Source organism: Lottia gigantea (assembly GCF_000327385.1).
Source record: "Lottia gigantea unplaced genomic scaffold LOTGIsca_48, whole genome shotgun sequence".
NCBI classification, from domain to species: Eukaryota; Metazoa; Mollusca; class Gastropoda; family Lottiidae; genus Lottia; species Lottia gigantea.
In genome coordinates this window covers 1,481,608-1,493,219 of record NW_008709663.1, presented here as the reverse complement: position 1 = coordinate 1,493,219, position 11,612 = coordinate 1,481,608, and the positions used below count along the sequence as shown (strand labels likewise).

The 11,612-nt window shown below is 33.0% G+C and overlaps 3 protein-coding genes across 3 annotated transcripts; 2 read left to right on the top strand and 1 right to left on the bottom strand.

Annotated features, from left to right (window-relative positions):
• Positions 1-892: 892 nt before the first annotated feature.
• LOTGIDRAFT_96796 (hypothetical protein) lies at positions 893-1,974 on the bottom strand (the record flags this gene model as incomplete). Its single annotated transcript, XM_009061447.1, has 2 exons — positions 893-1,255; positions 1,765-1,974. Coding segments are annotated over 2 exons (573 nt in total), but the record flags the coding sequence as incomplete, so codon positions are not given.
• Positions 1,975-2,783: 809 nt separating this feature from the next.
• LOTGIDRAFT_164944 (hypothetical protein) lies at positions 2,784-3,549 on the top strand (the record flags this gene model as incomplete). The annotated part of the gene is made up of 3 exons (XM_009061446.1): positions 2,784-2,874; positions 3,104-3,217; positions 3,515-3,549. The coding sequence occupies 3 exons, from the start codon at positions 2,784-2,786 to the stop codon at positions 3,547-3,549; spliced, it is 240 nt and encodes a 79-aa protein (XP_009059694.1).
• Positions 3,550-5,101: 1,552 nt separating this feature from the next.
• Positions 5,102-5,878, top strand: LOTGIDRAFT_124876 (hypothetical protein; the record flags this gene model as incomplete). Its single annotated transcript, XM_009061445.1, has 1 exon — positions 5,102-5,878. One exon carries the CDS (start codon positions 5,102-5,104, stop codon positions 5,876-5,878), a length of 777 nt encoding a protein of 258 aa, XP_009059693.1.
• Between the last annotated feature and the right edge of the window lie 5,734 nt (positions 5,879-11,612).

The window sequence follows — 11,612 nt, the reverse complement described above, 5'->3', positions numbered from 1 at the left end:
ATGGTTGACAGGGCAGCATACAAATTATTGTGTTCAACTAGCTATGATAGTGGCAGTACTTATATAGTGCATAATTATGGCCAGTGGTAATCATCATATTTTCTGTCCCTCATAATTCATTTATAATATTGCCCTGCCCAATTTTTTAACCCAATATAATCAAAATTAAATTATAATTTCGTAACTTTTTCATTTTCTGGTACATAGTCTACATTGTAATCTTACAAGATTTTTAATAAATGTCTTTCCCGAATCAAAGTGTGTCATATAGAATCTGTTTCATCATAAAATAAGGAATTGTGAGATAACAAAACCTTAAGTAGAGCAATACGACAGCCTCTAGCCTCTTTTGCTATCTCACAATTCTTTATTTTATCAAGAAACGAGTTTTACATGGCATGCTTAGATTGGTTGAAAATACTACCTTTGGAACAGACATTTGGTAGAAATCTATTCAGATCACAATGTAGACAAAAAATATCAGCAAACAGAAAAGATTTGAAATTGTAACTTAATATTAATTAGATTGAATTTTACCCAGTCACAGCCCCCAAACAATCAAACCCCTTCCTGCTTCTAAAGCTATCTTCACTACGTGTCCAAATCACAAGCCCACTTGTCATACTTTCTTGATTATGTAGAAGCCGGTATTCGGGATACAATACCTGAATCATTGACTGTTGATTAAAACTAATAAAATAATAAATATTATTATATCAGATTTGAATGACATTTAGAAGCCGAGAGCACATATAACATATAAAAAACACAAGGAAATATATTATGTTATAACAAACTTCTTTAATAACAGAATTGACGTATCAATGTTATACCACAATATATCCCCTTGTGTTTTTTGTTATTATTATATAATATCTTATTTGATCCAACTTCTTTTTAAGTCTTTGATTTTCTCACTAATATTAGAATAATACTGTAATTTTATTGCCAATTCATGGGCAGACGGAATATTTTTACTTTTAAAGGCTGCAGATATTTCCTGAATATTTTTCACAATGTTACTTTCATTTTGTTCTTCAAAAATCTTCAAATCTTCTGGCGAATCAACTTCTGCCAATTCTTCATTCAATTCCATGATTTCCATCAGGAATTCTGGGTCCGATATGGCGCTAGATTCCTCTATGGGATTATCATGCAGTTCTAACATATATATAGCTCTATGTAGAGGTTTCGTAAGAACTGAGTAGGCTTTGTTAACCAGTGAAGATTGATCTGCAGCGTGGCTCTTTTCTGTCTGAAAAATAAAAATTCACAAGAATTGAAACCAATAAATTGAGAAGATTATGTTTTATAATTTGAAATGTCCAATCTTACTAAAAGCTGTTGAAATATCAAAGTCAAACAGTATTAAATGTCTTAGAAAGTTTTTTTTATTGATGAATAAGCCAACTGCAGGAATTGAACCAGCCTTAATGTGTCTACAGCCATATCTATTGTAAATTTTTAGTTGTAACTTGGCAAAACTTCTGCATTTATGCACAGGTTACTTTTAGAATTCTTTCAGGAAAATCTGAAGGGTCATGGCAACCCCTAGCTGATATGACACATACATAATGACCCACACAGGAAAATGTAGGCTATTTGATTTTCGTATAATTAACTAACATCCAGAGATTAAACCCATTTTGTCATTATTTGGTAAATGAAAGGACTTCAGCATCTTATTGAGTAGGCTATGTCATACCCCAAGATCTAACAACTACAGGAGAGAAAGAAGAGGGGGAGGGGGAGTATAACGCCTACCTCTGAAGCCTGACTGAATTTATCAGGGTGAAGTTGCTTCTGTAGCTCAATATATTTCTCAGACAGAGGTTTCAAATCAACATCAAAATCTTCATTCAGCCCAAATAATTGGAAATAAGTTAAATTTGAAGCTGGTTTCTGCACAATCCCACATTTACAATAAAACAGCTCTGCTGGGTCGGTCATCTGTCTCCCACATTTCCAGCACTCCCTGACATTGACCTTGTGCAAACTGACCCATGTAGAGTGAAAGTCACGAATTTGGGATTTGTTTAAATCATTTGGCTGATTTAACAGGTATTCTCTATGTTTAAATATTGGATTGCTTGCATAATATGACAAGTCTGTGTTGGTAAATGAAACGCATCGTCTGCTTACACTAAACTGTACAAAATTGTTGTGCAAAGGTCGAATTTTAGCTCTATCATTTGAGATCAAATTTGACTCATGACAAAACTTCTGGTTTTGGGAGATTGTCCTTAGAATTGTGTTTGAATTGGCGTTTGATTTAAATTTCTGTTTGAAAGCTTCAAATAAACAGGATTTTCTAAACATCACATTTGTTGTGTTTACGTTTATGGAGGCTGACATCTTGAATATCGTGAGAAATATCACGTGTTCATTGACTCGCTCTCCCAGTTCTCTGAGGAAAACTTCAATAAAAATCCGTCTGGACGACCACGAATATCAACCAATATCGCGAGATTTGGTATGGTTATGGCGGACTGAGAAATTTAAAGTGAACGTAATTTGAATTTCTTTAATACAAAATGTACGACAACGTTTCTTATATCAAATCCCGAAAAAGAAATGGTGGCATGATGATTTTTATTGTCTCTTTGAAATATGGGGAGGAAGTATGGCACAAAAATTACCACCTAAATACGCCACTGTGAAAGTCGTGTACCATTGGCATTAGTCTACACTTCATTAAGTTAGACTTTTGATAGTCCTGTTTGATCTTTGATTGAGAATTCATTCTATTTGATAGTTTCTGTTTATTTCAGATATAATCCAAGATGAGTAATAAACAAACACCCAGTGACTTTTTAAAACAGATTATCGGCAGACCAGTGGTAGTGAAACTGAATTCTGGGGTAGATTATAGAGGTAGGTCGTCTATCTGCCTCTATTCCAGTGTCTGGCAGCTATTTTGACAGTTGTCTGTGGGAATATGATCAGAAAAACCAAGTCTTGTTTACGGGGATTTACTGCACAAACCTTTTTGTCACCTGGGATCAGCATTGAGCTTGTTCTAAGCATGACTTAATTCAGAATAGCATCACTTTCATTCCAATTCTTTTGATTTTTCATGGCGTTATATATTTTGATATTATAGGAGTCTTGGCGTGTCTAGATGGGTATATGAATATAGCTCTAGAGCAAACAGAAGAGTATGTCAATGGGCAACTCAAAAATAAATATGGTGATGCCTTCATTAGAGGCAATAATGGTGGGTATTTTTAGCGGTTTTGATGAATTTTGCAAAGAAATGGTTAAATCCTGTCTTTATGAAAAAATTTTAATATCTGTGTGTATCAAGTTAGATCATTCCAATTTTCAGTCAGACGTCTGTGTCTTTTACAATTCCACTAAAAGTAATTGTTTTATGACTTAGCTATTGTGAAAATCGTTAGAATTAAAGCCCATAAATTGCCCAATACATATAATAAGGCTGGAAACAATCAGATTAAAGGGTCCTAGCTATGGAAGAACACTCATTTCTGAAATTGTTCTTGTTTTATTCCAGTGTTGTATATCAGTACACAGAAAAGAAGAGGATGAATATCACAGATTTCAAAAATGGTGCTAGTACAAAATAGTCCAAAATAAGACCTGGTGAAAGAAATTTTGACTGTCGACTTCGGAAGAATCTTTTTTATATTAATATTTCTCTGGATGACTTTAAAGGGTTTAGTCTACCAAATAATTGTTAAGAAACTGTTTTACAGTTTTGAGTGCACAAAGGGTTGGGGGGGCGGGGGAATGGGTTCAATCAATGCTTTTGGACATGTCTTATACATGAGTTTACCAGCACAAAGAGTTCAATTTCAGCTTTCATTATCTATCTTGAGATTGAACATTTGTCTGCAATTAGGTAAAAGTTAACCATACAATTTATTTTTTTGTCATATTTGTGTCATCATTTTGTTATCAATCTTTTGTTTTCATAAGAAAATGTTTCCATGGTAATGGGAACCATATTGTTGTTTTAGCTATAATAATAATATAAAACTCATGATTTTGTAAATTTTGTTGTTTTTGTCTACTTTAGTCCCAAATTTTGATCTCCGTTATTCATTACAACTGCTTTGATAACATTTATAGCCTTGATACATCGACAGTTGCAAATCGACAAAGGGTAGCCAATGTCCTGACAACTATCACACTGCATGGTGTCTTCATTGCAAAATAGTTGGATATATATAACATTTCATTTTATATCCTAAACTTGTTAAGTCAGAATATGATGTACTCTTGTTAACTGTTTGTTGTTTGTAATCTGCAAAAAGCACTTGTGAAAAGGATTGGATTCTAAAATACAAAAATAAAATTAAAGGTGAAAAGAAAATGTAGAAGTCAAACAACTCTGTTCGGGATATCCATAAAGTCACTAGAGGTTATGTTGGCCCTACAAATGTCTGTGCCTGTGTTTACATATATCTGATTGCATTATTGCAATATTACAAATCCCCATACCTAAATAATAGATTGTACAATAAAGCTAAAATGAGATATGAAGAAGATTCAGTCTGCTCTCTATAGTGGTAAGTCAGCTGGCTTAAACTTTAAATGTAATGGTCATGGTCAAGGGGACACTACTCCATTTAAGGACGTCTTTATTTTCAACATCGTAAGCGATACTTATGACAGTAATTTCAGCCACAGTTTGCGTACCGTTTGGAGGAGTTTTACTTATCAGAACTGTCAATAGTGGGTCAATTTCTTTGTATATAACTCTTTAATATCAATATTAGTACAAAATTAGCCATTCTGCAAACGAAAAAGGATTTCGAAGGCACCGGAAGTGCTTTTGATGTAAGCGGCATCGACCATTTTTGATTCCAGCTGAAGTTTGATTTTGGCGACGTGGCGTTTTGAAGTCAGGAATTTAGGTGTTTCTTTCAACATAAAAACGAAGACGGCGAACATGGACGCTCCTTCAGGATTCCGACAATCTTCTGGAAAGAAGAAAAAGGCAGGAAAACCTCAGAACAGACCGAATTTATTCGAAGACACTAGCATGCAAGAAGGAATGGCTCCACAACAAGCAGGCTACATGAACTACCCACCTCAAGATCAGATGGCACCTGGCATGATGGCAGATCCAATGATGATGAACCCAAATTATGCCTCACAACCCCAGTTTCCAGGACAACAATACATCAATGATCCAATGGCCAATATGGCAGTCCAGTACGGAAGCTCCTTGGCTGGCCAGGGCCGTGATCTGTTGGATAAAAATTTGGAGAAGTATGTCAGCACGTCTAAGATTAAATACTACTTTGCAGTAGATACAGCTTACGTTGGGAAGAAATTAGCACTACTCACATTTCCTTTCACCCATTCTGATTGGTCAATTAGATACAACGAAGACGAACCCATCGCACCGAGATACGAACACAATGCTCCCGATCTGTATATCCCAGTCATGGCTTTCGTCACTTATTTATTAACTGCAGGACTAGTTTTAGGAACTCAAGACAGATTCACTCCAGAACAATTAGGTATTCAAGCCAGCTCAGCATTAGTTTGGATCGTTATTGAAGTGTTAGCCATGACTTTGGCAGTTTATATCATGAATATGAACACTGAATTGAAATATCTGGACACGTTGGCATACTGTGGATATAAATATGTTGGTATGATAATGAGTCTTATTGCTGGACTTCTGTTGAAATCGAATGGTTACTATGGTGTTTTAGCATGGTATGGACTTTGCATCGTGTTTTTTCTTATCAGAACTTTGAGAGTCAAAATTTTGCCTCATCATCAGCCCCAAGATGACTTCTCGCACGGAAGCAAAAGAAGCTTTTATTTAATTCTTGTCATTTCAATTATCCAGCCTGTTATGATGTGGTGGTTAACCAGACATATCATGTTTGGAAAATAAACTGAAAGTACAGGCTGTGGATACATGATTAAAGTCTAATGGCAGTATGTGCTTCCAAATTATCTTGCAAGTTTATCGTAAGATTCTGCCGTATTGCCACCTAAATGAATTGGCCTGCTATACAAATATGATTTGCCAAAAAGGGGAATGCTTATTTTTAAGGGCATATTTGTCAACTCAATGCAAGAACTATCAAAATACAAGGCCTGTAAAACCAAATCAGAGTTTAATCGAATGATTATTTTCGAGTCGAATGGTGAGGGTGATTCAACGATGAATAGCCACAAGTTCCCACATTAAAACCTAGATACAAACTCCCATGACAACTGTAACATATCTTCTCTTGAATGTTTAGACAGTTTCTGATTCTATTCATTTAAAAAAATAAAAAAATTCGGCTTATATTTAATTGCAGTTATGATGCTAGTCCTTAAATCTCAGAAGAACTCCAGGCTGTGTATTCTTGAAACAATCTTAAAGCAAGGATTTTCTGGAATCAGTATTAAAAGACAAGAGCAAAGGGCATCCTAGCACCAAGATTGGTTCGAGAATCACAGTCTGGCTGTGTATACTTAAAATGATCTTATAGCAAGGATGTCCTAGAATCAGCGTTAAAAGAAAGGAGCCAAGGACATCCTAGCACCAAGATCACAGCCTGGTCATTATAATTTAATGTCAAATTCAACTAAAACTTCTATTTTATCTATGAATTGTATATTACTGGAATGTTTTTCATGTTAAAAACCTTTAAATATCATGGTTGTATTTTATTGTATTGTGCCATTGAAAATGTGATATTGATACTAACTGTTCCTCGACTTAATACTTGTGGATTGGATTTATTGTAATATTATGGAAAACTTACATAATTTTAATTTATATTCATTCTAAAATAGATGTCAAATTATCATTTGAGCCATGTGTTGAATTTCTATTTGAGATGCCAATGTGGCAAAGCAAATCAGAGTGATATCAGATATTGTATCGAATCTTCACAATATCAAACTAATACAGTAAAAGATGAAGTTTGTGCAATAACTTGACATTGTGCATGAATTCAAAAACACGAAACCCGAATAAAAAAAGACCATAGATTGAAAATAATACCAAGTATATGTCACTTGCTAAGTTACTGTGATCTCTGGTGAATTTAAAATTATTTGAAGTTTGGTAATTATATTTTGCTCAGAAACCACTTGAATTTTGTTATGTATAATATTGTAAAATATATTGTAAATTGTATATATATATATTAACCAAATAAATATAATTAAATGCTTTAAATTTTGATTTGATTTCGTTTGATTTTGCTGACAATCAAAAATCTGTCACTGCAATACGTTAATTTAGCATCTGAGTAGGTTTAAAATCACAGTGGTTGAAATCCTTCAGTTTACAATTAGGTTATGACTTTAACATGTTTGCTAAGGGTTTGAATTATGATATAAGAGATAAAGTTTGGCTATGCGACCAGTTATCCCTGATTATCAGTGACTGGTTTTTCGTTTGTTTGAACACTTTAGACTGATTAGACTCACCATGCACAGTTCTATTTATACAGTTCAGGGACCCGGAGCAAGATTACCCGGGTGTGGGTTTTACCGGGGTTTTGAATTATCAGTAGGGGGAAAAATCTTATTTTGTGTATGGTCCATTGTAACGGAAACCACACCAGTCATCAATAAACGATAAGAGTGAGGGGACCATGGTTTACAATATTTAAATAGCTTTGTATAAGGCAGTGAAGTTCAATCCAACTGTATGTGTTGATTGGCTTGTTATTAAAATCACGAGACATTTACTACCTCCATCTGCAATAGTAAAGGACAGACTAGAAGTATTTTCGGAGGTGTTAAAGCGACGATGCACACAACATCTTTATTGATAAGTGGGCGTGGTTTAAATGACAATTACACTATAGGTATAGATTACGAGCAATGACCCCCCACCTTGCCAACCGCTATCATCTTCTAACCCTACTCCCCCGCCCCATCCCCTCACATATTCTAGAAAGAAAACAAAAGAGACTAATAGTGAAGTACATGATGTAATTATATATATAGAGAGAGAGAGAGAGGAAACGGTGATGACAGAATTTACAAGATGATGTCAGTTTATATATATATTAACAGTGACGACATGACGTCAGTATAATAACTGTCTTGACAATATTAATCTTAATATATTATAATTTCCAGGTTTAAACATTTGAAAAACTGATATATCTCAGTTTCAGTTATCTGTATCACTTTTCAAAAAGCAATATTAAATATCAAAGTTTAATTTAAATACTCTCGAAGTTAACCGTATATTTCCGAATATAATGCGAATTTTTTTTTTTACCCCAAAATGGACCCCTTACAAAAAGGGTACATACTATACACAGTGAAATTTTGAGGTTTTTTTCGCTTCGAAAATACCGCATATGTTGAGGTTTAAATATTAAAAAACAATAGAGAAGCCTATACATTATGCTGCGGGTACACGAACACTTTTGGTTGGCAATTTTTGTGACTAGAGTCTTGTCAAGAGTTTCTCCAACTGGCTGCTGGCAAACAAGGAGACTGAGAAATCTTCAGATGCCCTGTCTTTCAGACAATAAAACAATAGACTGGTTTGATATCATAAATCTTGTCATGTCAGCGACAAAGACTGTTCCTGTATCCGCAGCATAACCAGCTGATAGAGCTCAAATGCAGCCAACTGTATCACTTTTCAAAAAGCAATCTGAAAAGTTTTGAATTCAAATTTTAACATTTTACATTTGACACATCAAATCATATCATATATCTTTCATTTATAAAACTTAAATTGAAAATGAAATACATCATTTAAAGAATCATCTTGATTAAACAAGGGTTCACGAGTCTATCCAATTCTAGCCTCTTGATACACTAAGCTCATGTTATCATCACTAAATTTGATTAAATCATTGGGGTGGCGTAACGGTATGTTGTTGCATACGTTGTAGGATTATCTATACAGTAGTATTACAAGCAAATACACAAAGTAACTGTATGGACAAGATTTACTACTAGTTTCAACGAGTTTCCGTTTGTTGTACGATGCAGGATTATCTATACAGTATAAAATAGAAGAAGTAAATCATCAACAAGGTACCTATCTACAATCCATGAAGACATAATACACTTCTTTTTGTTATTAAATCAACACAGAAACTCATAGAAATTAGAAGTAGAGCATACACATGGTAAGCGTCCAGATGTGATCTGCTACTGTACAGATAATCCCACACCAAACCTTGTTTATTCATACCTTGTAGAATATTATCACAGGTCTTATTCTTGAAAACTTGACTTAAATTGATTTTAGTGCTCCAGTCATCTGATTGGTCAATCACTAAAATTGATTTTAAATTTAGTTTTTTATCCAATCAGATTTTTGTATTTCTTAAAAAAATGAAGTTTTTGGAAAATAAATGCCCAGACTTCTTGATAAAAGGTTTAATCTGGATATAAAGAAATAACATCAAATCAAAGGTTCAAATTGAAAAGACTCGTAGATCCTTTGTTAATCAAGATGATATAGAATATATTATAACATTTTATTTTGTTAATAACTCTTTATCTCCTGTAATATATTAAATAAATACTCTTTTATTTTATTTACAATTTTTCTTCATTTATCATCAACTTGTTAATTATTCCATCTTTCAACTTTAATTCAGTGAGTTCAACTACTTTATTTCTACCAACCTGAAGACCCAAATTAGATAACCTCCATTGTTGCTGTCCTGATGAAAGATTTGTATCCAAACCATTTGTTGGAAGTGTGTAATGAGATTCTTCTCGATTAGAAAAGTGGACAGTTGTCAACTTCTTTTCAGAGAGTTTACGTGGCCAACAATGTTCATTTTATATTTTGATTCCCCGAAACAATACCCCCTTCAGAGAGTCCACATAGCTAGTAATATTTATTTGGAGTTTGGATATCAAAATCCCTTTCACCACAGTTCTAGAGAGTCCACATAGCTAATGAATTACAAAGTTGAAAGATGGAAAAAGTAACAAGCCTTCATGACATCAAGATATATAGCTATAATCAAATAGCATTCACCGAATATTCTAAAACTTAAATTCTTACAATAAAATTCAACAAATTTAAATAAATATCTCATTTTAACTAAAACACACAAAATCTTCTTTAAAGTTTCTCCTAAATTGTAAACTCTTACAAATAAAAAAAAGTTGATCAAAAATCTTGATCTTTGGAGTTTTAATGAGTAGTCGCGTTTTAAAGATATTACGGTAATACCTGACACTCAAGGTATTAAGAAATTTCAATATCAAAAACAAAGAAGAAGAAAAAAACTTGAATTAAAATCTTATAATTTGAAAGTCCCTTTAACTTTTAGAAGTTGTTTTGGACTTTATAGGTCTCAAGTTAAAAAGCCCATTTGCTGGGAAAAATCTAAGAAAAAGAGTTAGAAGTTATTTTTTTAAGGGAATATAAGGAAATTTAGCAGAAGTATGACCTAAAATTAAGTTCATGATTATCTTAAGTAAGAAAGCTTAATTAACATAAAATGATTAACATAACTGTTAATTGTAAAATAACAATTACATGAAATAAATGTAGTTTTATGTCCTACAGTTCTGAAGCTAATGGTCTAATGAAGATGGGTGACACATATTGAAACACCACTGTCCTTGTAAAATAAAAAATTCCTTACATTTGATCAAAGATTAAAAGAGATTCATTTTATTGATGAAGGATGAAAGATGAAATTTATGTACAATTTACTTTCCTCGACAAAACAACAAACATTCTTCAAAATATTGGTGAATTTTTGGGATGATAACTTAAATTTGGTTCATATTCAATACATGCTTAATGAGTTAAAGGGATCTTAAAGAGATTTTCTAAATTTTTATATGTATTGGGGACAGCATCAATTTGCATCATTCCAATTTTAATCAGACGTCTGTGGTTCCTGTAATTCCACTAAAACTAAATGTTTGATGACGTCACTAATCACAAAATATGCTTCATCACATAAGGCCTTTGTGATTAATGACGTCATCAAACACTTAGTTTTAGTGGAATTGCAGGAACCACAATTAATTTATGCCATCAGTGTCCAAATACACATATAAATTTAAAAAACCTCTTTATAATCACTTTAATAACACTATGTATTAAATATCGTCACTGTAACATCAGATATCAGACATAGTATGTGACTTAGTATTATATTATAATTCCAATATCAGACGTCAGTGGGAGAAATTTTTCTTCAGGAGAAAATTGAAATAGTCTATTCAATTTTCAGTTCAGATTGCAGTTATCAAAATTGCAATGAATTATAAAAATTATGAATAATTCTCATCATAATGAGTCCATCAAATAATCAGCAAAAGTTAATGAATATTTTCTTATTTTATCAAATAATATAAAAAATTAAGAGCCACCCCTCAATTTGAATAAAATGGAGGAAGGCATGAGGAGAAATTTGTGCGTTATGTAAAAATTCTCGATCTAACCGGGATCTTAATAAATCTAATTAAAATTTCACTAATTAACAAATGAGTTGAAGCTCGTATTATCTTGTCTTCTTCGTTTTTTCATCTTGTGATATCTTGGTGGTAGAGTATTGACTCATTCCGTGGACAACAGACCTTATTCACGCCTAGTTTCTTTTACACTGAAATCAGTCATTTTAAAAAATCAGTTGCGTTCACGTGTAGTTGAGAGTTGTAGAAATAACAGTTAT